This window comes from Physella acuta, unplaced genomic scaffold (assembly GCF_028476545.2).
Source record: "Physella acuta isolate Inbredline_101_S28 unplaced genomic scaffold, ASM2847654v3 ptg002032l, whole genome shotgun sequence".
NCBI lineage: Eukaryota > Metazoa > Mollusca > Gastropoda > Physidae > Physella > Physella acuta.
Genome location: NW_026733536.1, coordinates 19,156 through 46,687, shown reverse-complemented (window position 1 = coordinate 46,687; position 27,532 = coordinate 19,156). Strand labels below are relative to the sequence as shown.

At 35.7% G+C, this 27,532-nt stretch overlaps 2 protein-coding genes across 7 annotated transcripts in view; one reads left to right on the top strand and one right to left on the bottom strand.

Moving 5' to 3' along the window:
- LOC131931789 (transmembrane reductase CYB561D2) overlaps window positions 1-18,081 on the bottom strand; it is a 40,185-nt gene extending 22,104 nt beyond the window's left edge. Inside the window, exon 1 of the mRNA XM_059288637.1 lies at window positions 17,871-18,081. The gene's annotated coding sequence lies outside the window, so the exon portion shown is untranslated. The remainder of the gene's footprint in view (window positions 1-17,870) is intronic.
- The window catches only part of LOC131931788 (neuroepithelial cell-transforming gene 1 protein), a 40,003-nt gene continuing 12,471 nt past the window's right edge, over window positions 1-27,532 (top strand). The window contains exons 1-8 of one of the 6 annotated variants that reach the window (XM_059288632.1): window positions 1-72; window positions 8,236-8,319; window positions 8,588-8,654; window positions 11,786-11,866; window positions 14,649-14,723; window positions 20,678-20,719; window positions 21,474-21,653; window positions 25,581-25,643. In XM_059288632.1, the coding sequence (XP_059144615.1) occupies window positions 8,297-8,319; window positions 8,588-8,654; window positions 11,786-11,866; window positions 14,649-14,723; window positions 20,678-20,719; window positions 21,474-21,653; window positions 25,581-25,643 (531 nt within the window). In that variant the 5' untranslated portion in view covers window positions 1-72; window positions 8,236-8,296. Of the gene's footprint in view, window positions 73-2,929; window positions 2,991-7,876; window positions 8,320-8,544; window positions 8,655-11,785; window positions 11,867-14,648; window positions 14,724-20,677; window positions 20,720-21,473; window positions 21,654-25,580; window positions 25,644-27,532 lie in introns of those variants that run through there. The other 5 variants (XM_059288630.1, XM_059288628.1, XM_059288629.1 and 2 more) reach the window with 5 other exon arrangements.

Below are 27,532 nucleotides of genomic sequence, written 5' to 3'. Positions count from 1 at the left end.
CAGAAAAGGAACAATATATTTTTTTTTAACTTTTAGGAATTGAAGATCCTTATATTCGTTTTGACATAAAATGTAGTAATATATAGTTTATTTACATCTAGTTAGTATAGATTTTAGATTCTTTAGTTAAGTACAAGATTTAGATTAGTAAGCGCAATCTAAAGTATTCTAAACTAAAGTATTCGGGCGCTCCGGCACCGGACAAAAGGTCAACATGGCAAAACGCCGACATGGATAAAAGGTCGACTGGACATAAGGTCGACAAGTTTTATGAAACAACAAACTACAATTACGGACATGTTTAATATTTATTAAAAACTAGTTACTACATAATGATGAAGTTAAAGTACAACATAGAAAATAATAGGGCCTATTATGATAAATTGTATGCTATGCCACGTAAAAATTCAAGTGTACTTCTGTCAAGTTCGGCAATTACATTTGCTATACTATCCTCTTTCTGGGGATAACGTTTCTTTCGTGATTATTTTTTGTGGAGGGGGGGGGGGGTAGGCTCATCAAACGATATTGCCCTCATCTCAACTTCCACTCTTTTTTTCCTGTTTTAGTTTATAAAAAAAAGACTCCAGGATTATCTTTCTGACGAATATCTGCTACCTCCTGTGCGAGCACTCAACTGTGTTTTGGGTACTTGGAATGCCGTTAAGATAATTATAATGTAAATGCAAGTAAATTTATATCTGCTAACCAGTGCTGTCTAGCAGTGGCGTAGCGAGGTCGGGTGTCACCCGGTGTGGCACTTAATGGTGTCACCCTCCCAGACCCTTTCAAACTTTCAATTTTGCGCGCTCACTGGATCAACCTTTCAATTTTCGATTTGCATCCCCTAAAACTTTCGATTTGCACCCCCCACCCCCTTCCACCCTTGTCGGGATTTGTCAAATTTGCTCTTAAAAGACTATTTAACACTCGAATTAATCACTTGATTAAGTGGAATTATCATTTTTCTTTATATATTTTGCTATTTTTTGCCTTGGTGTCACCCCCCTAAATGGTGTCACACGGTGCGGTTCGCACCCCCCCCCCCCCCCCCCCCCCGCCGCTACGATACTACTGTCTAGTGTCTGACAAAATGTGCTGAAAGTGGTGAAAGTACGGTGAGGAAGTAGTTTATAAACGATTCATTTATCTATTCAATACTTGCGAGGCTAAGAAAGAGGAGTGGGATTGGTGTCGGCTCGAAAAAAAAACTTGAAAGAGAAAACAAAGCGCCTATGTACGTCAGTGTCGCTCGTTATAAAACTTACTCAGGGTAGATAATTAAAAGTATAGGCCCTAAAAGTTCACTATGACATTTCTTATGAAAGCAAAAACACGTAAACGTATACACAAAACCGAAGTTTCTAATTTTATATTATTTTTTATTATTTGTAGGATACAGGATAATACAGGATAGAAGTTCTACCAATATTACATATGAACAAATGTACAATGGATTTCGGGCCCCTAATTATGCCGCAAAGAAGTACCGCATATCATGAGATTCAACTACATATCTAGGGCCTTCTCGAGCTATGGACTTTGTTTTTTTATTCAAAGAATTTTGCCTTCGAGAGCGTCTCTAACTGTAGGGGAAGTAGAACTCGGTCTTGATGATGGTTTAAAAAATACAATATTAATAACTTTATAAACATATAAATAAAGTTGACAACAATTTTCGAGCCCATTTGGTCCCCATCCCCTGCCCCATCCGCCACAGTCCACTTTGGAGGATCGGTCAAACAGTTACGTGTCCCCTATTAGGCTATCAAAGAGGAGCGACGAGTCACAAAAGTCATTAAAAGTATAAGTTTAGCCTAAATTTTACACTACAGTTTGTGTAATGGATGTCAATGTTTTCGGAGGAGCGTGGTAGTGACTTTAAAGTAAAGATAATCGTATAGCATCTACAGTATTTTTTTACAAACCAAATATTTAGGCAAAAATGCACAAAAATTAAATTCAAAATCTTTAAAAGTATTAATTAAGGTCATTTGTCCCCCCCCCCCCCCCACACACACCAAAAAACGGCCTGCCCCCCCCCCCCCCCCCCCCACACACACACACATTGCGGAGTTTGACGGCACTGTAGTTCCGCCCCAGGCCTTGCCGTGTTTGATGGAAAATGTTTTTAAGTTCAATAAACGCTGCAGGAATCTCTTAACTTGGAAGAAATGCTAGTTCTGCTATTTATTTACCGTATCATCATTTACCGTATCATGTCCACAAAATACAGCCAATAACAACGCTTGTAACTTTTTAAATAAGAGTTTGGTAACTAGATTGCACTATAGTAGCTTTGTTACGTTTTGCCCCGTGCCATGTGTCAGCTTGAAGGTTGGTTCTTCCAGACTTTTTTCTCCGGGGGGGGGGGGGGGGGGGGGGCACTGGAAATTTTCGGGGGAGCGGTAGACTTTCATCGGGGGGGGGGGGGGCGGACACCGTTAAAAGTATATATTTTCTATATATAAATTCCATTTCGTTCGGGGGGGGGGGGGGCGGACACCGTTAAAAGTATATATTTTCTACATATAAACTCCATTTCGTTGGGGGGGGGGGGGCAAAGCCCCCCGAAGAGATGCATGGAAGAAACTCTGGTTGATTAATGAATATGACAAAATTCAAATTTATTCAAATTTATTCAAAAAACGGTTACAATTGTAGGCACAAAGGCCTTTTTTCACATTGGCCGTTTAAACAAATAAAACAATTTAATAACACATAACTATCAAGACATCATTTTTTCCTCTCTACCTTAAGAGGATCGACCGACCTGGTGTGAAATGATGATATATCTACGTTCCTTATTAATATTTCCTCTACATGCCACAGAGAACCTAAATATAGATCACCGTTGGCCGAAATAAGCAGGTTGTTTATTTGTCTTCAACTGCATATTAAATATAGATCTATTTTTTGATTGGGTGTCTTTAACCCTGCCGCCATATTCAATATTTATTTTGTATGCTAAACAAAGTTACTTTTAAAAAGTAAAGACAAAAACAAATTGAAAAAAAATGAAGTCCTATTTTAGATCTAACTAGAATCTAGATCTAGACTCTATAAACTATAAACTATATTTTATATAATTTTAATTTAATCTAGATCTAGATCTAGTAGTAGATCTAGAATCTAGTAGTAGGGATGATTTTTTATACCAGTGTCACTGAGTGTCTGTGGTAATCTATCGTTTTAGGTACGTAAAATCGCCCGCGACTAGTAATGTGAAAAACAGGTGACTCCTTACATTTTAATAATTATTTCACATTTTGAGGAGGATTTATGTTTTGAAAAATACAAAAATGTTTACTTGTTTCATTTATGTACCTGTTTCTAAACAATTGAATTAAAACTTTTCCGTAATAAATGAACACCAGCGATGTTTCCAACAGATGCAACCATGCTCATTTACTATAGCAGCCATCTTGTTAAAGTTTTATTTTTATAGACTTATAGCGCAAGATTCAGGCGGAAGTCACTCTATTTTACAAATGGCTGCTGTTTAATATATAGCAAATCTTGCTTGCAGACACTGCTGTTTAAAGTTAATTTCGGGCCTATATTGATATATTTAGCCATTGATTTAGGTTTATTATTCATTTATCTATAATATTTGACACAAACATATCACAATATACTTCTATTACAGCCTTTACAATGAGGTAACGTTTTCGTACATTAATAGCCGCGGGCGATTTTACGTACCCAAAACGATAGATTACCGTGTCTGTGTAACGTGTGTTGAGTCTGTTGACTCAGTGACAGTGTGTACAGTACACTCACACTAGTGTACAGTGTAGTAGATTCTAGAATCTAGATCTAGTTCTCACCTCTCCTACAGTCCTACACAGAACACAGTGACAGTAGACTAGAGATAGATAGATCTAGATAAAGTAGATATAGATCTAGTAGTTAACTAGACAACTACACTAGATTCTAGTATAGAATCTAGTCTACTGTAGTAGATAGCTACACACACTATGATTTTCTAGATTTAGTAAATTAGTACTATTTTAGCGTATTTTATTCCCCTCTTCACGTTCACCTCCAGTTGAGCATTATTTTTAATTTTATTATATTACAACCAAAACACACAAAAATGTTAGGAAAACACTAGATCTAGATTCTAGATCTAATCTATCTAGATTCTAGAATCTATTTCTTTATGAACTTTTGGGTAAAATCACGATATTAGCGTCTGAAATTATCTGGTAATGTTTGTTGAGTTTCTGTAATATTCGTTACTGTAAGTAAACCATATTTTATTTGACCATTGAAATAAAAATAGAGTCAAGTGCATTAAATTAAGGCCGATTCTAGCCGGAATAAGATACGAATGCGCAATGGAGAGAAACTACGATTTGCCTTAGCGGCGATGTTTTCGGTGGTACTGCGCATGCGTGTGTTTACAACAGCAGAACCCTAACACCAACCCTAATCCTATCCCTAATCCTAACCCTAATCCTATCCCTAACCCTAATCCTACCCCTAACCCTCATTCTAGCCCTAACCCTAGCCATAGGTCACTGCGCATGTGCAGAGCTATCTTTTGCCGACTAAGTGGAGACGTTGGGGAGAAAAATCTACTTCCGAGTAGACACTTCGTTAAATTAATGTTTTAACTTAATTTAATGTTTAATTGACAGAAAATTAGCAACAATTAGTAAATCTGAATATTGTTAATAAAGTCGAGTGTAGTAGTTAATGTTTTTTTAAGAAACACAGAAAAAAACCTGCAGAAGATTTGCGACAACTAGCTCTAGATTCTAGTTCTGTTAGTAAAATAAGACAATTAGATTTACAAAAGTTAAAAGTAGTAAGAAGAACTAGAACAATGTTTAGTAGCAGCAATAACTAGCGCATACTCTTAAAATAATTAGAAATACAAAATAATTAGCAAAACAGTATTTAAAATGCAACTAAAGTCAATCTTTGCACATTTTTAAACTATGTATTAAAAATAATATGGTGGCAAATAAATGATGGTTTACAGTATTTCTGGTGGTTTCCGGGGCGGCTCGACAGACTACGCCATCATTTTGCTGTTTTTTACTGCTGTACACTCAGACTGTACAGTTCCGGAATAATAACCAACGCTTTATCATGACTTTACCAACTTTTGTTTTAATTTTTGTTTAATTTTTTTTTGTCAAAACTTGAGAAAAATCCAAATTTGGAATATTGAATTTGAATGTGCACTAGATTTAGCTATTTTTTTCTCTTGAAAATAGGTTTGTGTCATTTTAGGAGAAACTCTTAAATGCAAGTAGGTTAAGTTTGTATTGTTAAAAATATCTCGCACTCATTATACTAGATCTATAAATAAACATATATGAACTCACAATGACCCTGCCCTAAGCTATGAATATGATGTATGCTGATAATTAGAGTCAATGTGAACTCACAGTGAACCCTTCACCATGTAGGGATTTTTCTCCTGCCGACAATCACATGCTATTTAATTGGACCTGTAGGCCCTAATGCATAATTAAAATGTTTTTTTACCTTTTCAAATTAAAACACACATTCATAAAAAAATAAGTAGATCCATATCTAATCTACCACCTACTTAATCCTAGTGTTTTTCTAACGTTTTTGTGTGTTTTGGTTGTTGTATTTTATATAATAAAATACGCTCAACTAGAGGTGAACGTGAAGGGGCGAATACAATACGCTAAAATGGAGTTTTACCATACTAGTAGATCTAGTAGTTGCTAGAAAGAATTTAGTTCTAGCTAGATTTAGAATCTAGATTTAGAATCTCTAGTCTAGATCTAGATTTCTAAATCTACTCTGATCTAGCTACTATAACTATATCTATTAGTACTTTACTAGCTACACTCTAGCAAGATCTAGACTAGAGCAATCTAGTAATCTAGACTACTACTTGGACTCAACTACTAGTCTACCTACTACGTCCTACACACTCTCTACAGTAGTCTACAGTTACAGTACTTTACACTAGTCTACAGTACTCTACACTGACTACCGTAGTAGACCTAGACTAGATTTAGATCTAGTTCTAGTCTATTATTCTAATTTATTCTATACTAGACTAGACTATTATACTATTAACTATAGTCACATAGTGAGTCATAGTGTAACCATAGACTATAGGATAGGCAGGTAATCTATCGTTTTAGTTATAGGTACGTAAAATCGTCCTAGACTAGATCTAGTAATCAGGCTTGTTACTGTTCGGTTGTATGCTTTATTATAAAAAAAAGTGCATTTTTACTTTGACTAATTATATAGTCAATATATGAAAAAACAACATATAGCCAATACGTGAACAGAAAAAAAGTCACTGGAAAAGAAGTCACAGAAAAAAGTCACAAAAGAAAAATTTTATCGAAAAAAAAGTCACAGAAAGAAAGTCACAAAAATATTTTGATTTCATTGTTGATAATTGTAAAATTTTGGGTGTTTATTAATGTGCTTGTTAATTTTTTTCGGTAGCATATTTGTAAACTTTAAAAGCATTATGGTTTATAACATCTATATATATAATTCTCTTCATGGGGGCCATACGAGACACCACGCAGCTTAGCCACCACCTCATCCCCACCTGTCAGGTGAGCTATGGTTTACCCCGAATGTTTACAATAGTAGAGCTGGTTCGAATAAGTGACGGCCATTAGGGGCAGATAATTTAGTTTTTAAACGATTTGAAACTAGGGGGAGATAATAAGTTCTGCTTGATATTTTTATTGTTGTCTGTAAACGGCTGCTTTCACTGGGCGGAGTGGGGGGGGGAAGGCAGGGTGGTGGGGTAGTGTCGAACTAACAAATTATGAATTGTTGATAAGTAGCAGATAAAATTTGGAGAGTGTTAACGTTTTGCATCAATGACAGCCTTTGTACCGTGTCGGCTTTCTCTTTTGATCCTAGGCTTTGTTATGTAATGAGCGTGATAAATGTGGGCAGCTGAGGTGGTTTAACTATTGTTTATATATTAAAATAAAGTTGATTTAGAGCATAGGCCTATAGGCTCTATTATTTTCAAATACATTTTTTTAAAGGCAAAAATGAAAGAAAATGAAAAGTAATTGAACTAGGTTATAGCTGAACCTCAGTAGATTTTGAAAATGTTGTTGCTTAGTGTATTGGCAATTGATATCATATTAATTTAAAATTAATAAAAATTAGTTAACGTTAGAGTTCTGGGCTGGTTTTTCTATAAAAATTATCTCCTTTGTCCAAATGCTACATACTACCTATTAGTTAAAACGAGCCCACCCGCTGTTGTTTCATTTTATACTTTTCAGTAATTCATGATTTGTGAATTTGACACTACCAATGCTGCCACTGAAAATATTTGCTTTAAAACACTATCAGTAGCTCATTAAGGATGATAACTACCCCAACCCACCCTCTTTTCCCCCAACCCCTACACCCCCCCTATGAAAGCAGCCTCCTCTAAGTTACCTCCCCTAACATTTGAAATAATTTTGAACTAAATTATCTGCCCCTAATAGCCGTCACTACGGTTGTAAATATTTGGCGTGAACCACAGCTCACCCGACCGGTGGGGGTGGTAGCAATATGCATAGAGAGGAAGAGAGGGGACTGCTAGGCGCGCTTACGTCTTGGTGGTGTCCCGTAAGGTACCCATGAAGAGATTTATATATATAGATTGTTTTTAAAAAAAGGCACTAGGTACATCTATGTAACATTTTAAAAACATAAATCCTCATAAAATTTCAAAATAATTAAGGCGATACTAAAATTGTATTAGCCACCCTTCTGTCACATAACTAGCTGGCAGCTTCTTATATTTAATTGCAGATATAGTTGTCTCAAATACCATTTTTTAAATTTCAGTCCAGGATATGTTTTATTGGTTTGGTCCCTGATTGTGATTTGTTATTTAATTGTCTGTTATATTGTGTAAAATATGTTATAAACATGCACAGAATAAAGACATATTCGTTAGTTACCATTCCGCACATCACTACCATCTGACGATTTTACGGTCCTAAAACGATTGCTTACTATCTAAAGTCTAATTATTATTACTAATTAGTATTAGTCTAGAATCTACTAATCTAGAGATCTACTTACTTTTCTACTAAATTACTAAAATACTGTGTTAGTCGTGTAAGGAGCTCCTGATATGATTATGAGATGAGATTTGACACTGAATAATTTTTTATAATTTTAATCTTAATCTTAGTTATAAGTAAAAATGATCAGAATGAATAAGCTTACCTAATGTTATATCTTTTACTTTAGCTGCCTGTATAAATTATTAGGTTAAAAAGCTTTGTCATTAATTTCCATCGGGTCAATTGCAATGGATGAACAAGGGCTCTTTAAGTAAGTAGAAGAAAGTAAGTTTGTCTAGTTACTTGTAGTAGACTAAGTAGCAGCTTAAGATAAGGGTATCGGTTAAAGACAATTTTTGAGATTCAAAATGGTGAGACAGTAAATGCAAAAAAGGTGCAAAAACTGCTGACCATTTTTTGTCTTGAATTTAACCCCCACTGGATTGGTTGTTTGAGTGTAAATACAAATTACTATTTAAAGTTTTATCTTTCACAGAGTTCATCACTCTCCATGATACTGAAAGTTTAATCATTCACAGGGTTCCACTAACATGCAAGTCAAGCCGACGTCTGTCTTTTGCTTCTGGATTTGAGTTGCCCAGATTTGTACGTATTTTTCCGTTGGTAAAAGATTTTTTTATTCAAACGCACTGGAACTATCTCATTACAATATACAGTACAGTAAATATACTATGTCTTGGTGATTATTATCTACATGAATAGTTCATCTATCCGAATATATACAAGCCCATGTGCTCTTTTCTCTCTCTCTCTCTCTCTTTCTCTGTCCACATGTCCTGAGCCTAAGAGATCAGTATCTTCAACAATGTATGGTGAACTTAAAGATACGAACTTTTGTTGAAAATAATATGGTGGATGTTTTAAATGTATATACTAAATTTTATTTAAAGAAAGAAACACATTTTTAATTATGCAACTGGTAAAGTATTTATGGTTGTGACAAGAACGCAATAAATAATGACATCACATGCCACATGTTTAAACTACGGAAAGAACACAACACTAATGGTGTCAACTTTCAATTTTAGAATTTGAAGAAATGAACTATTTCATTCAAATTTGATTTAGATCTAGATTCTTTAAATCTTCTTATCAAGACATATGCTACAAACTGTATACACTTGGTCAAACTAATACAATTTACTTTAAAAAACAAAGTAAATACAATTGAACAGCCGGGCTTTTAACGGAATCATTTAAGTCTCTTAATCAGTGTGTGCATTGAATGATGTTGTGTTGACTAATAATGTACATAATTTGGCTTTTCCAATAAGTATTGATAGCCTATGTAATTTTAAATGTGTTGTATTTTTAGCTGTTATTTCTTTGCGTTGTTGCTAATATCGTTCAAAGTATAGTAAAGCACATTGCGTTTTGATCAGTTATTATTTTATAAACTAAATTTAAGGCCAAATCGAAAATAATTAGTTAAAAGGAAAAAAAAGTATAAAAACACAATAAATAAGTGAGTTTCTTTATTAAATTATTTTAGTCCTTAAATATTTGATATAAATCATTGCTTTTTAGCCTCACAGATAATCTAATTCGAGAAAACTATTAATTTATCTAGAAATACTGATAACCATAAGCTATTTTTCGCAGGGCGCGATTTGTTTTCTCTCTATATAAGGTATATCAAAATAAAAATCGATTGCGGTCTCACAACGTTCATCAGATAGCCTTGAAACTTTAGGGACTTAATTAGAACACTCCAGGGAGGGGTTCTGTAAAAAAAATAATTTTGCAAGGGCGTCGCTACAGGAGGGTGCAATTTTTCTCTGTATACCGTATATAAAAATAAACGTCGATTGCGGTTTCACGGCTTTCATCCGATCGCCATCAAACTTTGGAGAGTTGATTAGAACACTCCAGGGAAGGTTTCTGTAAAAAAAAATCTTATTTTAAATTTCGCAAGGGCGGCGCCACGGGATGGTGGAATTTTTCTCTATATACGGTATATAAAAATAAAAGACTTTTGCACTTTGACACAGTTTATCCTGGTGCCATAAAACTTTAGGGAGTTGATAAATACTCCCGAGAAGGTTTCTGGGGTGGGTGGGGGAGGGGGGATTTAATTTTGCATGGGCAGCCCCCCGGCAGGATGCGATTTGGGGCCCTGGTCTTTCCCGTGAGCGCTATGGCGACTACATTTGGTCTAAACATTGTGCTAGACAATGGATAGGATGGGGCGTTAGAAACGCTCACTAAATTGAATCAGGCGTACCCTGGTAGGGTACGATTAGGCTGCAAATAAAAATGTTTGTTTCAGCCCCCAAAGGCTCACATGGGCAGCTGAGGACCATGTAATACATTTTATTTTGATAATCAGAAAAAATTAACCAAGGTTAGATTATTAACTGGGATGTTTCTTTTTGTTTGTAAAAAAATCCAAATAGTTTTGTCACTTTGCGAATGATGCAATTAGCATCTATTTTTAGATAATCCAATCAGATATTGAGATCGAGCATCTAATAATTGGCCGTTAGTAATGCTAACATATTGCATCAGTCCCACTGATGTTTAAAACATGTCAAATAATTTTTTTACGTGTTAAATATCAAATCCTGTTCACTTGTGTCACTTAAGCGAATGACGCAATCTGCACCATTGTTAACAGGATGCTATTTGGGGCGATGGCACCTGTTAGTTTTAAGGAGCCAAGGGTCGTACGCCGCGCTTATGCGGTAGTGTAATCGGGGGGGGGGGCTCCTGAGAGTGCCCCCCTACGTCACCGAAGTGTGTTCTACCTCATTGTTTCAGTGAATGATTAATGTACACTCAAGGTTTTCATGCGGTAGTGTAGGTAAACCCGTGTCCCGATATTTATGACACAAGCGCAGGCATTGTTTACATTTAAATAACTCACTATTAGAAAACTAGGTCACGAGTCTAAAAATGTAGAATTGGTAACACATTGATGAAACCCTTCTTATATATTTCGTCGGACTTTCTTCTATTCCCGCGGCTTTGCGCGTGGACGGGTACGCTAGTATACATATAAAAAGCAATGTGTGTCTGTCTGTGTGTCTTTTATGCATTACCACACCTCTTATTACAGCGCCGTGAAACTTTGGGAAGTTGCTGAGAAAATTTCTGGGAAGGTTTCTACGAAAAAAAATTCGAATTCGCAGGGGTGGTGCCCCGGCAGGGCGCGATTTGTTTTTTTTCTATATGTGGTATATAAAAAATAAAAGTCGATTGCAGTTTCACACCATTCATCCGATCTCCATCAAACTTTGGTGAGTTCATTAGAACACTCTGAGGAAGGGTTCTGTAAAAATCATTTTCAATTTCGCTAGGGCGGCGCCACGGGAGGGTTCGATTTTTGTTTATATACGGTATATAAAAAATAAAAGTCTGTTGCGATTTGACACCTTTCATCGGTGTGCCATGAAACTTTGGGTGGCGCCTGCAAGGGTGCGATTTTTGTCAATACACAATTTGGCGCCCAGATTTCCAGAGCGGCTATGTTAGCACGTGGCATCCGCTAATCGTGCACCCTGAATAGCAGGTAAGGAGTAATACTATACTCAGCGGTAAAACTTCAAGAGGCGCAACCGTCGACGCCCCGTACATTGCACGACTCAAAGCGCCTCAGGCTCCCCTGTGAACACTATGGCGCCTACGTTCACTAAAAAAAAAAAGGATATACACTAAAGACACGATAGGCAACAATAATCATTGACTATATCGAACCTTTTTTTTTTTTTTTTCAGCGTAAGCGAAAATTGAAAAGCGAGAACAACGAGGACAACATTAGTGTCACAAGTTTGAATGTTAGTGGCATATCAGCAAAGGTGAGATGTTGATCGCTCATAAGCAAGAGTCAAATATGGGGCCCAGGAATCAATCGTCCAATGGCACTAGTATTCAGTGTTATCCATGTATAATGTTCATAAAAAAAGGTCAACTTCATCTATAATATAAGCGGCCAAGTAGTGTGTCAGTCATTCTGTCTGTCATTCAGTCATCACTATGGATTTTAGAACCATAAAAGTGTACAAGAACACATGCTATGCTTTTTACTTGCATCTCAGTGTCTTATTACTGGAGTAGGTTCTACTTATATAAGGACTTTAAAAATGTTAATCGTCTGCAAAGTTTTTCCTCTTTAGTATATGCTAACAAACAAACGTGAAGAAAATGTTAAATGCACTCACATTGCTAAAACATATTAAATGGATCAATGTCAAATAATATTTTTGCTTATGTGCCTAGAAAAATGGATTCATTTTAATAAAGTTGGGTCGAATAAAACTAATCAATAAATATGTTTAATAATTATTCCAGGGGAGGTAATTTAAAAGGAAATTCAACTCGCGCTTAGTATTGTTATATAAATATAAGTAAAAAAAAAATATGTGAATGCTTATTGCATCACTGTTGGAATAATATAATTAGCATGGATTGATAAAGTGCAATGTGTTAGGTAAAACACTGATATTTTAGTTAAATACTGCCTTTTATTTATTTTATACACTGAACGTACTGTTTTTTATTTTTAATCAATAACAGTTTAGAAGCCGCTTCTTAATTACCTCTGTTTACTTCTATCTTTTGGTTTGTGGGCAGGCTGGGGGTATTATAGTTGTTTACTAAATCGAATCAGGCGCGTCCGCCTGCGCCCCAGCAGGGTTCGATTTGGTGACCTAGGTTATCCTGTGAGCACTATGGTGCATACTTTCATTTTAAAGAGTGCGATAAGCTGTGGGTAAAAAGGGTTTATATCAAAACCAGGGCGTTCTCTGGTGCCCCAACAGAGTGCTGTTTGGCGTCCCGACCTTCCTGTGAGCGCTATGGCCCCTACGTTCGTTTAAGTGAGTGCTATAGAATATAGATAAGTTGGGGTATTATAGACGTTTACTAAGTTGAATCAGGCGGTTCAGATGGCGCACCAGCAGAGTGTGATATGGCGCCCCTGGCTAGACTGAGCACTATGCGTATATGTTTGCATTTAAGTTATTTTTTAATGTATGCGTTATTGTTTGCATTTAGGTTTGTGTTTGCGATTTCATTTGTGGTTTGTTGTTTTTTTTTTGTTTTTTTTTTGCGTTTGTCTTGTAGTTTTTATTTGTGTTTGCATGTGTGTTTTCTTTTGTGTTTTTGTTTGCATCTGTGTTTGTATTTAATTTTGTTCTGTTCATAAGTCTGTACGTTTAAAAAAGATTCACCATGGTGGAGCACGGGTATGCAGTTAGTTAAAAATATAGGCCTACAAACTAATTTAACATAAATGTGTTTTGCTTATAAGTCATAAAACTTACGTAGGGTTGACAGTTCACGGGATGTGATGGAACACATTGTTTATGGAACATGGATTGGCACTGGATTAAACTTAGAATTAATTAGAGTTAATAAATTACAGGTATTTCAGGCTTAGATAATAATTACTGAGGACAGTAATAATGCATTAGATAGTGTACATTATTTGATTTATTTGTTCTGAAAGAATATGTTTAACATAGTCACCTACAAAAACACTCAAACATAGTAGGTAGTTGGTTGGTAAATAAGGATGATATAGGGATGCTTTGGTTGGTAGGGAAGGATGCTAAATTTCGGTTGGTAGGAAAGGATGCTATATGGAAACTTCATTTGGTAGGGGAGGATGGTATAGAGAAACTTTGGTTGGTAGGGGAGGATGGTATAGGGAAACTTTGGTTGGTAGAAAGCTTTGATTTTAGTTTGTAGCAAGATGCTATTGTAACACATAGAAAGTTTTTAGTTTGAACCAGCCCTCCCATACGCCTTATCCCTAATTCTAACAAAAACCCAAACTTATTCTTAACCTATTAGTATTAGATCTCTGTCTCTGCATAAACAATGGGCAGGTTTGTGGGCCAAGGGGCGCAATTTAATTAGGTTGTCGTTTGACCCACTTTTTTTTTACTGTCGTCATGGTAATGATGGCTGTCAAAACGGAGGATAACGTGATTCCCTTTTTTATTAATTTTTCATGGTCATTTCAGAAATACATGCTTAAAATCGTTATTTTTGCATATTATTCAACAATACCCATCTAGTTTTAACAATGGAGGATTAGTGTCTGATGCTAACTTGCCATTTGTAAATTTTTTGGGTCTAATCGCTGAGAATATCGAGCAGAACATAATAAAAGTATGCAAAATGTAAATTGCTTTATTTAAAATTGTTCTAACCATACTGAAAATATATTCTATAGAAAATATATTTGTATAGAAAAATTATAACTTGCTTTCTATTAAACTAATGTTTAATAGAAACAAACTTCTTCTAGACCAGGGGTCGGCAACCTTTTGAAGCTGAAGAGCCAAAAGTTAAAATTTTCAAAATTTCCCTGGTTTTAAAGAGCCACTAACATTTTTTTTATTTCAAATATTTTATTTTTTTATTAAGATTATTAGTATTTGTGCAAGGAGCTGGAGAGCCGCATCTTGATATCAAAAGAGCCGCATGCGGCTCGCGAGCCGCAGGTTGCCGACCCCTGTTCTAGACAAAAAAATAACATTCTAAATAATAAAACTGTCTCTTTCAGTCAAGCTTTAAATAACAAAACTGTCTCTTTCATTTAAGCTTTAAATAACAAACTGTCTCTTTCAGAAAAAATCTAAACAAACACTCCGAAGAGTTTCAGCCTCACTTGTTAATCTGATATCACCAGGAAGACAAAAGCATGTAAGTTCACACTTTTCTCTTGATTTATTTCAGATGTAGATGGAAATAGCTTAGCAGATGCCAAAACATAGCACTGGTCCCCTATTATAAGCTCACTTGAAAACTCAGAAAGTTTTCAGATCAAATAGAAAAACTGCGTTTATTTAGCGAAAGATGTCCTCAACCTGATGTGAGAGGATCTAAGCACATTGCATGCTCCCTCTATCATTCACTGAAATAAGTACTTTCCTATATCAGTTTAAGTTGGTTATTTTTAGTTGACATCTTTGTAGGTTTGACATGCTGTATGAATAACGAAGATAAAAGGGGGTTATTAAACAATTAATGTTGTGTAAGGTTAACAAAATAATAAGACTAGACCTACTAAACTATAATTTGGTTGCAGCGATTTATCATGGCCCAATTATTTTTAATGCACTGTTTGAATTATTATAATGTAATGAACCTGGAGATACCATTAGTAGCTTGAGAATATTTGCTCTTTGACACTATGAAACCTGGCTCAATCCTGTCACATTAACAAGTTCGCACTTACAGAACATGTTATAGAACATTTTACAAAACAAGCATGACCTTTGACCTGTAGCATCTACAATATAGGCTTAGATAATTAATAGTTTGGAGTATTCAAAGCTTAACGTAGTTATTTGGCTTACTACTTAATTATTTAGAAAGGTGTAGCCACGGTTTTACAATTTATCAATGAAAATTTTTAAAATTAGAGAACATTAGAAACATTGTATTGGAGTGTCAGCAACTGAGCTTGAAATAAAGTTATTGTTATGAATAATAGCACAGGGTCTAAGACATTACCCACCTGCTATTACCCTAATCCTAACCCGCAGTAGAATTCTCCCTTCCCTCACACCCCCACCCAATAGTAGTCATTTCCCCAGCTTGCTGTCACTTTAAAAATACTTAGTAACTGGAGAAGCATTTGGTTTGTTGATGTACCTACTCAGAATTTTCAAATTAAACAGTTAAACAAATATTTTCCAAAGAAGACATAGTCCTTTAAAAATAAAACATTCACTACTTGAGTACAATACTTTTTATTTGCATTTTAAAATTCATTCTCAGGGTTCATATGCAGTCTGGAAATGCTGAAAAAGTCTTGAATTTAGAAAAGAGAATTTCAGATTTTAAAAAGTATGGAAGTCGCTCATTTTTTTGGGCCATAGTTTTTAAAAGTCTGGAAAAAGTCGAGAATCTAGTTGTAAAAACAAAACTTGTCCACAAAGTCCCTATTTTCCGACCAACAAAAAGGCTATACTTTAGTGAATTTATTCCCATTTTTTTTCCTGCGCTGTGCACTAGGGAGATTGTTAGACCTCAGTCTTTATGTAGCTGCGTGACTGACCGTGTTAACGTGTTGCACGTATTTTAAATTGTTATTTAATGAAAGAAGAATCAGACATACAAACGTTGACTGCTTTTACCTGCTATTGTTCCTTACGTTTGTCTAAGGTTGCAGGTAGGCAGTCATATTAAAAAATTACGAGGGAGGCGTGTGAGTCAGTCTACTTATAATTTATCTATCTGTATTTTTAATTCACTTCCCATTAAACTGTTTTTGAAATCTTAGCAACTGCTGCCGATTAGGGCTAGACTAACCCATCCCTCCTTGTAAATGCGGTCACTGATATGTAAATTTGTGTGAACTTCACTGCAACCCCAAGTATGTTGTGAAAATTTGGCTAGGATGTATTACACAGGCTTATTGATGTACGAACTACTGTGACCTCCCCTCTGTTTCTTGTGTGTGTGGTGGGGGGGGGGGGGTGGATACCAGTAATTTGAATAGCAGACAAAAGTTTCTCAGCCATAAGCATAAATAATGATGTGGTAACAACCTGCAAAGTGTTGTTTGTTTTTTTTTTCTCCAAATTTTTCTTAAGTAGCCTATTATTTCCAAAGCACTATCTATTAGATCTAGGTTCTAGGGTGAATAAGTCTAGGCTACTCAACAACAGCAGATCTAAATTAGTTAATTACTTTATTATTCTTTTTGAGTAATTGATAAGACTGCTATTTTAGTTATAATTTAATTGAAAACAATGCAATTAGATAAAGAACAATTAGCATAATTTAAGTTTTTGGAAACAATAGTTTCATCATGTTAATCAACTATTTTCCCACGTTTTCTTTAACTTGCTTTCGCGTCTGTTTGTTTGTTTGTTTGTTTGGTTCTGCAATCAAATCTTGCGATCGAAATTTCGGGCACTTCCCAGTTAGCTAGCGCGCTGAAATTTTCAGGGAAGCTTTGTTTCCGATGACAATAGAATATTCAATTGTTATTATTACTAAATTGATCCATGGAAACATTTTATTGATCATTTTACACCCCTATATATTTGTACAAAAACGTGGGTAAAAAGGGACATAACCCAGTAATTGTAATTTGATGAAAACAAGGTTCGGTACTCTCCCTCTTTTTGCTTACTGTGTAGTGGTCACGCGGTGTTTGTGTACAAACCTATGCAGATTGGAAAAGGCACGTGTTTTTTACGAGTTTTCTTCGTTTACCCAAAAAAAAAAAGTGAATGCGAGAAGATAAAATCGATTGCAAGATTTGAATGCAAACAAACAGACAAAGACTAAAAAGCAGAAAAAGATGAAAAAAAAAAAAAAAAGATGAAAAACGTGGGGCGCCGTGATTTTCTTACAGTTCCTAATGACTCTCTACAAGCTCCCTAATAAAAGTCAATAGTATTATCTAATCAATAGTAATATAACTTTTACATCTTATCTTAACAATGACCGATAAAAAACTTTTACTTCGGCGCCCCACGTTTTTCATCGCTTATAGTAGAGTGATCGCTTGCATTATTGTGATTTATAGTATTTATTTTCTACTTTTTAGTTCAATTAGAAAACAAGAGTTTTTAAAAACTTTTTTAATGATAATTATTAATAATTTAAACTTTAAAGAGTGGGGTAGGCAACCTTAGAAAAGTCATTTTCTGTCAATTTGCCTAGAGAAAGAAACATTAGCTCAATTTCCGAAAATAAATGTCATTATACGGTACTTAAAATGTTGCATCATTTTATGAATTATTATTGAATACGTTATCTGTATAAAGTCTGCAATTTTTACAAAAAAGTTTGGAATAAGTCTGGAATTTCATTTTCAAAATGTGTACAAACCCTGCATGTTGGTTTAGAACATACACCGCTTCGTTGCTTGTTTATATCCTTCAGGAACAGTTTCTTCAAAAATGTGCATATGCCAAGTTCATTAAAAATATTGAGATTGAGTTATAACTGTACTGAAACCCTTTATTGAGAATAGAAGTAGATCTAGATTTTAGAGTAGGGCCTATGACACTCTTTAAAAATCTCTTTATGTTAATTATGTCCCATTTTTAACTTTTAAATTATCACTTGTTATCTATCTGTTTTTATAGTCCGTAAAAGTGTGATCTATCAACCCTTTATCTACTGTGGGTACTTATATTTACCATGTTAAATAAGCGTCTGTAGGGCCTATTATTTTTAATCTAAGTTGAATTTTTAAAATTATTGATATAAATAATAGTTTAATCTCCCCTGAGTCAACGGTGGTTGGCCGGATTGACATTTTTTGAAAATGACTGGTGTGGCGCTACATTCCATCTCTTCCTGTATCGGTAGTTCACAATCGTGCTTTGCAGATCTCACAAGTGTTCTTAATTTTCCTTCGTTTTACTTTAATATTCAACTTTTCAAGCCCAAATATTTTTATTGGCATCTCAATAGTCAGATAAGTGCGTTTAACTTCTATTTATTCAATTTTGATCGAATTGTCTTTGTATTAGATCAATGTTTACATGAATACTATCAAATTGTCTTTGTATTAGATCAATGTTTACATGAATACTATCAAATTGTCTTTGTATTAGATCAATGTTTACATGAATACTATCAAATTGTCTTTGTATTAGATCAATGTTTACATGAATACTATCAAATTGTCTTTGTATTAGATCAATGTTTACATGAATACTTAGGAGCACAGTCTGGGCATACTGTCATATTTTTAGGATTTCTTGAATATTGGCAGATTTTCCATGTGGAGTGACGTAAACATTATTTGATAATAAATTATTGAAGTGTACTTAATAAATGATATTTATACATTTAGATGAAGGTTAGGATATGGTTTACCTAACAATATTGTAATTAAATATAAATTTTTATAGTAAAAGAATAACAAGAATGAAGATAGAAGTTGCATGCTAGTTTACTAGGTTTAGTAAAGTTTATTTGTATGCATAAGTCTAGTTCTAGTAGTAAGATTTGTTAGTTACATGTATTGCAGAAAACTGTCTTGCCTACAATAATTTGTATGTACATAACATATACCTGTAGACTAGTAATAGTCCATGCTTCTGCTTATAATATAGATCTTTATGCTAAATTTTAATCAGGAAACATACAACAATAAGCCACTAAGTCTATTCTAAACACACGGAGCTCACTTCTATTTATGAATTTTAGGCTGTTTTGTAGGCCTGTCATAACATTCTAGTAGGCTACAATCATTTTAGTATTACTAGTAGTAGTCTACTGAATGACTAGCCTTTCGTTTTCAAAATATTTTTTTATGTGGCTCATTGTAACTTCTATTGGAAGCTTCCAGCAAAAGCAGGTTCAGTCTGGCAACCAGAAAGACCACAGACAAGAATGTTTCAATGAGGAATGTTTGGTAATCAGATGAAGGTCTAAGATCTGTTCCGATTGAAAATCCAGTAAAAATCATACTCAAAATATACTTTTGTGCTTTGTTTATGTGCAAAAATTATAAAAATGATTATAATAAAGAATGCCCTGTTGTTAGTTAATAAAATTTTACAGTTTATTTTTTGGAAAAAATGTCCTACATTACTGACAGATTTTTAAGTGCCAATATATATTTGGTCCATCAAAAATTAACAAAACTAAATTTTCTTCGACTTATGCTTTAAGTGTGCCAAAAGCAATAAAATAAAACAATGTTTAAGACAAAATTTCATTCAGAACTTAATTCCGTAAATAAAGGGTTAATGCTAAATTTTTCATTAAAACATGTTTGGGATTTAATTGAAAAAATAATAAGTAATACTTTTTTAGTAGAGAATATCCAATATATAAATTACAAAAGTGTCTACTCAAAAACTCAAGATTAGTATCTTTAAGTTACATTTTGCAATCAGCTGAAAGCAAGAAATTAGGATGCGCTCATTACGCTTTGACAGTACAATGTTTTTACTCAAAAGAAAATAAAAACTGTGTCCAGAACACAAAAAGGAGCTTGGTTTTGTGCTCAGCGACTCAGAAGATGTTCCATAACATGTTTAGTATACATAGACGTAGGTAAAGTGTAGTTGCTTTAGTGTAAAGACTTAAGACTAATGACATTCAAAAGGCCAAGTGTCATTATATATCTCAGGCGCACTATCAGTTTCAACTTTTTTGAGATGTTTCTTATCCATGAACTGTTAAATCACTAATCAGTTTCTCTCAAGTGTTGCTTGTTTGTCAAAGCAAATTTTTGCCAGCAGAACAGCTCATATCTAAACAAAATCTTGTATGTTGGGGCTCTCCTTAGTTGAATTACTACTGTATCTTTAAAGTAGACCTAAGTTTGTACTAGGTTCATTGGGTAATGCTATATAAAAAAATAATATCTTTTAAGTTGGCTTATTTTTATACTAGGTTTATTGGGAAATATTGTATCAAATATTACTCTTTTCTGGATTACCTTTGTAGTAAATAGTGTAACTAGTTTTGGTCCTACTCGCTACAAAATAGTAAAAATGTTTTTATTGTGGGAGGGTTGGGGTTGGTTCTTAAAATGTCATATGTGAGATAGTTGCATGTTTTAGTCTATTTGAATTTTGGTCAATGAAATTGTTAATGTATAGAGTATATTGGGTAGTGGGTAGGCTTTTGTGTGTGTTATTTGCACTATATCATTTGCTTCATTGTTACAGAGTGTTGTGTTACACCACAAAAAACAACTTGAGAATAATATGGTATGAATACAAAATCTTGATCAATAATCAAAGCATTTTGGCATTAAACATTTTTTTTATTTGAGCAGTATTGGTTTCAGAGTTTTTTAAATTGCACATTTTGGTTTCAGAGTTTGTAAAATATGTATTTGCTTATAAAAATTTAGTAACTTCTCTATGGTTTATTCAAATGTCTAATTTTTACCTGAAAAACCTTGGCAATACCTTAAATTGTTTTGGGAAATTTGTTTAAGGAATCATCCATAAATAACACCACTCTTTTTTAGGCTGATTATTTTTTCCACCAGTTGGGTTTCATGCTGATACCATCTCAGTGTTTGATGGATTGTCTGTGGGTTTCATGCTGATACCATCTCAGTGTTTGATGGATTGTCTGTGGGTTTTTTAAAACCCTTATTTTCAGGTGGCCTTTTAGAGATCCTGTTTTGAAAGTGTAAATCCTTACTACTGATTCAGCTTTTCAAAACTGTTGTTACAGAAACAACAAAAAAAGACACTATTTGCCTTACTGTTACAGTAGCCTATATCTTAGGCAATCCAAAGTTATAAATAGGTTTTCCAAAGTATACACAACAAAAACAGTCATTTAAATCCATTCATCTAGTAAGCAAGTAATGATATGACAGTTATCTAGTAGACATCTTGACAAGACTGAATATGATCCAATATAAATTTGAGGCATTAAGAATTAGTTGATTTGTTAAGTTTAAATATTCCAATGTTGCTTGATGACTCAATTGTGTTGACATTCTAGCCAGAGAACAAAAGCTTTAAAGTACCATGTTCTCCCCGGCCACAAGTTGCTTCTCCATACAAACTGCCACACCCATCTCCAGCAAAAAGGAGGCAGCAGCTAACATGGATGGACACTTTGGGAGGAGCAAGTGGAAAATCTTTACTCCAGCTAACCAGTACAGATATCAAAAGACAAGAGGTAGTTGTGTTTTGAGATTTATTGATTTAATTGGAATTAAGAAGGCTTCAACACAGACTGAAAATCAGAAACACCCTTTTAAAAATTTATTTTCTTTAACTTTTTTTTAAAAGCATTGAATTACATAACAGTTCTGTTTGAAAACCTGAAACCATTATAATGCAACTCAGTTTTTTAGCTACATTCCCATGCATAGCTACATGGAGATTTAAATGCACAGCTACGTTGGTGGACCACTCAATTCTCTGGAGATTTAGATGCACAGCTACGTGGGTGGTCTACTCAATTCTTTGGAGATTTAGATGCACTGCTACGTGGGTGGACTACACTCAATTCTCTGGAGATTTAGATGCACAGCTACATAGCTGGACTACACTCAATTCTCTGGAGATTTAAATGCACTGCTACGTTGGTGGACTACACTCAATTCTCTGGAGATTTAGATGCACTGCTACGTGTGTGGACTACACTCAATTCTCTGGAGATTTAGATGCACAGCTACATAGCTGGACTACACTCAATTCTCTGGAGATTTAGATGCACAGCTACGTGGGTGGACTACACTCAATTCTCTGGAGATTTAGATGCACTGCTACGTGTGTGGACTACACTCCATTCTCTGGAGATTTAAATGCACTGCTACGTTGGTGGACTACACTCAATTCTCTGGAGATTTAGATGCACTGCTACGTGTGTGGACTACACTCAATTCTCTGGAGATTTAAATGCACTGCTACGTTGGTGGACTACACTCAATTCTCTGGAGATTTAGATGCACTGCTACGTGTGTGGACTACACTCAATTCTCTGGAGATTTAGATGCACAGCTACATAGCTGGACTACACTCAATTCTCTGGAGATTTAGATGCACAGCTACGTGGGTGGACTACACTCAATTCTCTGGAGATTTAAATGCACTGCTACGTTGGTGGACTACACTCAATTCTCTGGAGATTTAGATGCACTGCTACGTGTGTGGACTACACTCAATTCTCTGGAGATTTAGATGCACAGCTACATAGCTGGACTACACTCAATTCTCTGGAGATTTAGATGCACAGCTACGTGGGTGGACTACACTCAATTCTCTGGAGATTTAGATGCACTGCTACGTGTGTGGACTACACTCCATTCTCTGGAGATTTAAATGCACTGCTACGTTGGTGGACTACACTTAATTCTCTGGAGATTTAGATGCACAGCTTTGTGGGTGGACTACACTTAATTCTCTGGAGATTTAGATGCACAGCTTTGTGGGTGGACTACACTTAATTCTCTGGAGATTTAGATGCACAGCTACGTGGGTGGACTACACTCAATTCTCTGGAGATTTAGATGCACAGCTACGTGGGTGGACTACACTCAATTCTCTGGAGATTTAGATGCACAGCTACGTGGGTGGACTACACTCAATTCTCTGGAGATTTAGATGCACAGCTACATAGCTGGACTACACTCAATTCTCTGGAGATTTAGATGCACAGCTACGTGGGTGGTCTACTCAATTCTCTGGAGATTTAGATGCACAGCTACGTGGGTGGTCTACTCAATTCTCTGGAGATTTAGATGCACAGCTACGTGGGTGGTCTACTCAATTCTCTGGAGATTTAGATGCACAGCTTTGTGGGTGGACTACACTTAATTCTCTGGAGATTTAGATGCACAGCTACGTGGGTGGACTACACTCAATTCTCTGGAGATTTAGATGCACAGCTACATAGCTGGACTACACTCAATTCTCTGGAGATTTAGATGCACTGCTACGTGGGTGGACTACACTCAATTCTCTGGAGATTTAAATGCACTGCTACGTTGGTGGACTACACTTAATTCTCTGGAGATTTAGATGCACTGCTACGTTGGTGGACTACACTTAATTCTCTGGAGATTTAGATGCACAGCTACGTGGGTGGTCTACTCAATTCTCTGGAGATTTAGATGCACAGCTTTGTGGGTGGACTACACTTAATTCTCTGGAGATTTAGATGCACAGCTTTGTGGGTGGACTACACTTAATTCTCTGGAGATTTAGATGCACAGCTACGTGGGTGGACTACACTCGATTCTCTGGAGATTTAGATGCACAGCTACATAGCTGGACTACACTCAATTCTCTGGAGATTTAGATGCACAGCTACGTGGATGGTCTACTCAATTCTCTGGAGATTTAGATGCACAGCTACGTGGGTGGTCTACTCAATTCTCTGGAGATTTAGATGCACAGCTACGTGGGTGGTCTACTCAATTCTCTGGAGATTTAGATGCACTGCTACGTGGGTGGACTACACTCAATTCTCTGGAGATTTAGATGCACAGCTACATAGCTGGACTACACTCAATTCTCTGGAGATTTAGATGCACAGCTACGTGGGTGGTCTACTCAATTCTCTGGAGATTTAGATGCACAGCTACGTGGGTGGTCTACTCAATTCTCTGGAGATTTAGATGCACAGCTTTGTGGGTGGACTACACTTAATTCTCTGGAGATTTAGATGCACAGCTTTGTGGGTGGACTACACTTAATTCTCTGGAGATTTAGATGCACAGCTACGTGGGTGGACTACACTCAATTCTCTGGAGATTTAGATGCACAGCTACATAGCTGGACTACACTCAATTCTCTGGAGATTTAGATGCACAGCTACGTGGGTGGTCTACTCAATTCTCTGGAGATTTAGATGCACAGCTACGTGGGTGGACTACACTCAATTCTCTGGAGATTTAGATGCACAGCTACATAGCTGGACTACACTCAATTCTCTGGAGATTTAGATGCACAGCTACGTGGGTGGTCTACTCAATTCTCTGGAGATTTAGATGCACAGCTACATGGGTGGTCTACTCAATTCTCTGGAGATTTAGATGCACAGCTACGTGGGTGGTCTACTCAATTCTCTGGAGATTTAGATGCACAGCTTTGTGGGTGGACTACACTCAATTCTCTGGAGATTTAGATGCACAGCTACATAGCTGGACTACACTCAATTCTCTGGAGATTTAGATGCACTGCTACGTGGGTGGACTACACTCAATTCTCTGGAGATTTAAATGCACTGCTACGTTGGTGGACTACACTTAATTCTCTGGAGATTTAGATGCACTGCTACGTTGGTGGACTACACTTAATTCTCTGGAGATTTAGATGCACAGCTTTGTGGGTGGACTGCACTTAATTCTCTGGAGATTTAGATGCACAGCTTTGTGGGTGGACTACACTTAATTCTCTGGAGATTTAGATGCACAGCTTTGTGGGTGGACTACACTTAATTCTCTGGAGATTTAGATGCACAGCTACGTGGGTGGTCTACTCAATTCTCTGGAGATTTAGATGCACAGCTACGTGGGTGGTCTACTCAATTCTCTGGAGATTTAGATGCACTGCTACGTGGGTGGTCTACTCAATTCTCTGGAGATTTAGATGCACAGCTACGTGGGTGGTCTACTCAATTCTCTGGAGATTTAGATGCACAGCTACGTGGGTGGTCTACTCAATTCTCTGGAGATTTAGATGCACTGCTACGTGGGTGGTCTACTCAATTCTCTGGAGATTTAGATGCACAGCTACGTGGGTGGTCTACTCAATTCTCTGGAGATTTAGATGCACAGCTACGTGGGTGGTCTACTCAATTCTCTGGAGATTTAGATGCACTGCTACGTGGGTGGTCTACTCAATTCTCTGGAGATTTAAATGCACAGCTACATGGCTGGACTACACTCAATTCTCTGGAGATTTACATGCATAAAAACTCCAGCGAGTGATTATGAAAAATTTATAAAATTGCAGGGCCTAAAACAAACATATTTTGTTGATGGCCACATGCAGGTACTCTACATTAATAAATCTCAAGTCTTAAGCTTTTTGATTTTCTAAAATATTTGTGATATGGTTTTTTTTTGTTTTGAATATGTGGATCTATTATTTGAAGGCAATCTATGAGTTATTTCAAGGTGAACGTGACATGGTGGAAGATTTGCTTCATGTTACTAAGGTTAGTTTTCTTCTGGTAATTATCTTTCTCAAGTATTTGTTTCAAGTAAAGGCATCTAAAAACAAATACATCTTACACTTTTTTGCAGTTTTTTGTCTACAGCAAAGATTTCCTAATTTTTTGTTAGTGTTAAAATATGAATCAATTATTAGTTATCCGTGTTTTTACTTTCTCGTATATATGATGTATAGAGAAAGTATTGTAATCGTGCAAAAAAAAAATCGAGATTTTTACAAATCTCGACGTTTTACACCTCACTTATACGGAAAAACATAATTTTGCAATCTTGTCTGTGTGTAAACACGATTACTTGAGTACCGTTACAGTTAGGTTGATGAAATTTCATATATAAGTATTTTATCAAAATCGTAGATCCATATCTACTTTGAATTTTTCAAAAGCCTATAACTTGAGTACTAATTCAGATAGATAAATGAAATTTCACATGTAAGTAAAATATCTAATTCTCTACCTTCTGTCAAATTTTGAGTAATTTCCGTTGACCGGAAGTACTAATTTACGCTATTTCCGATTTCTCAAAAACGCATGTAAATTTATAAAGTACTAATAATATTGCGCACTATTATGCACATTTCATTTGGCGTTCACTTGGTGTGCAATTTTTTTTTTCTTTGGGATTTTATTCTATTTTAAAAACTAAGTATTTGAAATGGAGTTCCCATCCCCTGTTGTTTTATATAAGAATATTCGAGAAAGTTTAGGGGAGATCACTCCCGGTTTATTTATCTTTATATGAATGAATGAATGTTTGTTTGTATGTACACCATTCAACTAATTGCAATGAAAGATTTCTAGGAAAAAAAATGATTTTAGTGTGCAGCTGGACGACCATGTTAAACAGCGACTATTTTAGCCCTTGTGTCAGGTGTGGCTACTTTAGCAGTTATCTCAGGTGTGGCTACTTTAGTAATTATGTCAGGTGTGGCTACTGTAGTAATTATGTTAGGTGTGGCTACTTTAGTAATTATGTCAGGTGTGGCTACTTTAGCAGTTATGTCAGGTGTGGCTACTTTAGTAATTATGTCAGGTGTGGCTACTTTAGTAATTATCTCAGGTGTGGCTACTTTAGTAATTATCTCAGGTGTGGCTACTTTAGTAATTATGTCAGGTGTGGCTACTTTAGTAATTATGTCAGGTGTGGCTACTTAAGTAATTAAGTCAGATGTGGCTACTTAAGTAATTAAGCCAGGTGTGGCTACTTAAGTAATTAAGTCAGGTGTGGCTACTGTAGTAATTATGTTAGGTGTGGCTACTTTAGTAATTATGTCAGGTGTGGCTACTTTAGCAGTTATGTCAGGTGTGGCTACTTTAGTAATTATGTCAGGTGTGGCTACTTTAGTAATTATGTCAGGTGTGGCTACTTTAGCAGTTATCTCAGGTGTGGCTACTTAAGTAATTATGTCAGGTGTGGCTACTTTAGTAATTATGTCAGGTGTGGCTACTTAAGTAATTATCTCAGGTGTGGCTACTTTAGTAATTATGTCAGGTGTGGCTACTTTAGCAGTTATCTCAGGTGTGGCTACTTAAGTAATTATGTCAGGTGTGGCTACTTTAGCAGTTATCTCAGGTGTGGCTACTTTAGTAATTATGTCAGGTGTGGCTACTTTAGCAGTTATCTCAGGTGTGGCTACTTAAGTAATTATGTCAGGTGTGGCTACTTTAGCAGTTATCTCAGGTGTGGCTACTTTAGTAATTATGTCAGGTGTGGCTACTTTAGTAATTATGTCAGGTGTGGCTACTTTAGCAGTTATCTCAGGTGTGGCTACTTTAGCAATTATGTCAGGGGTCGGGCCCTTAAAATGTCTTCTGTTGGTTTGTTTCCTGTTCTATTTTATTCGACCCAGTTCAAAGCTGCAAATAAAATTTGA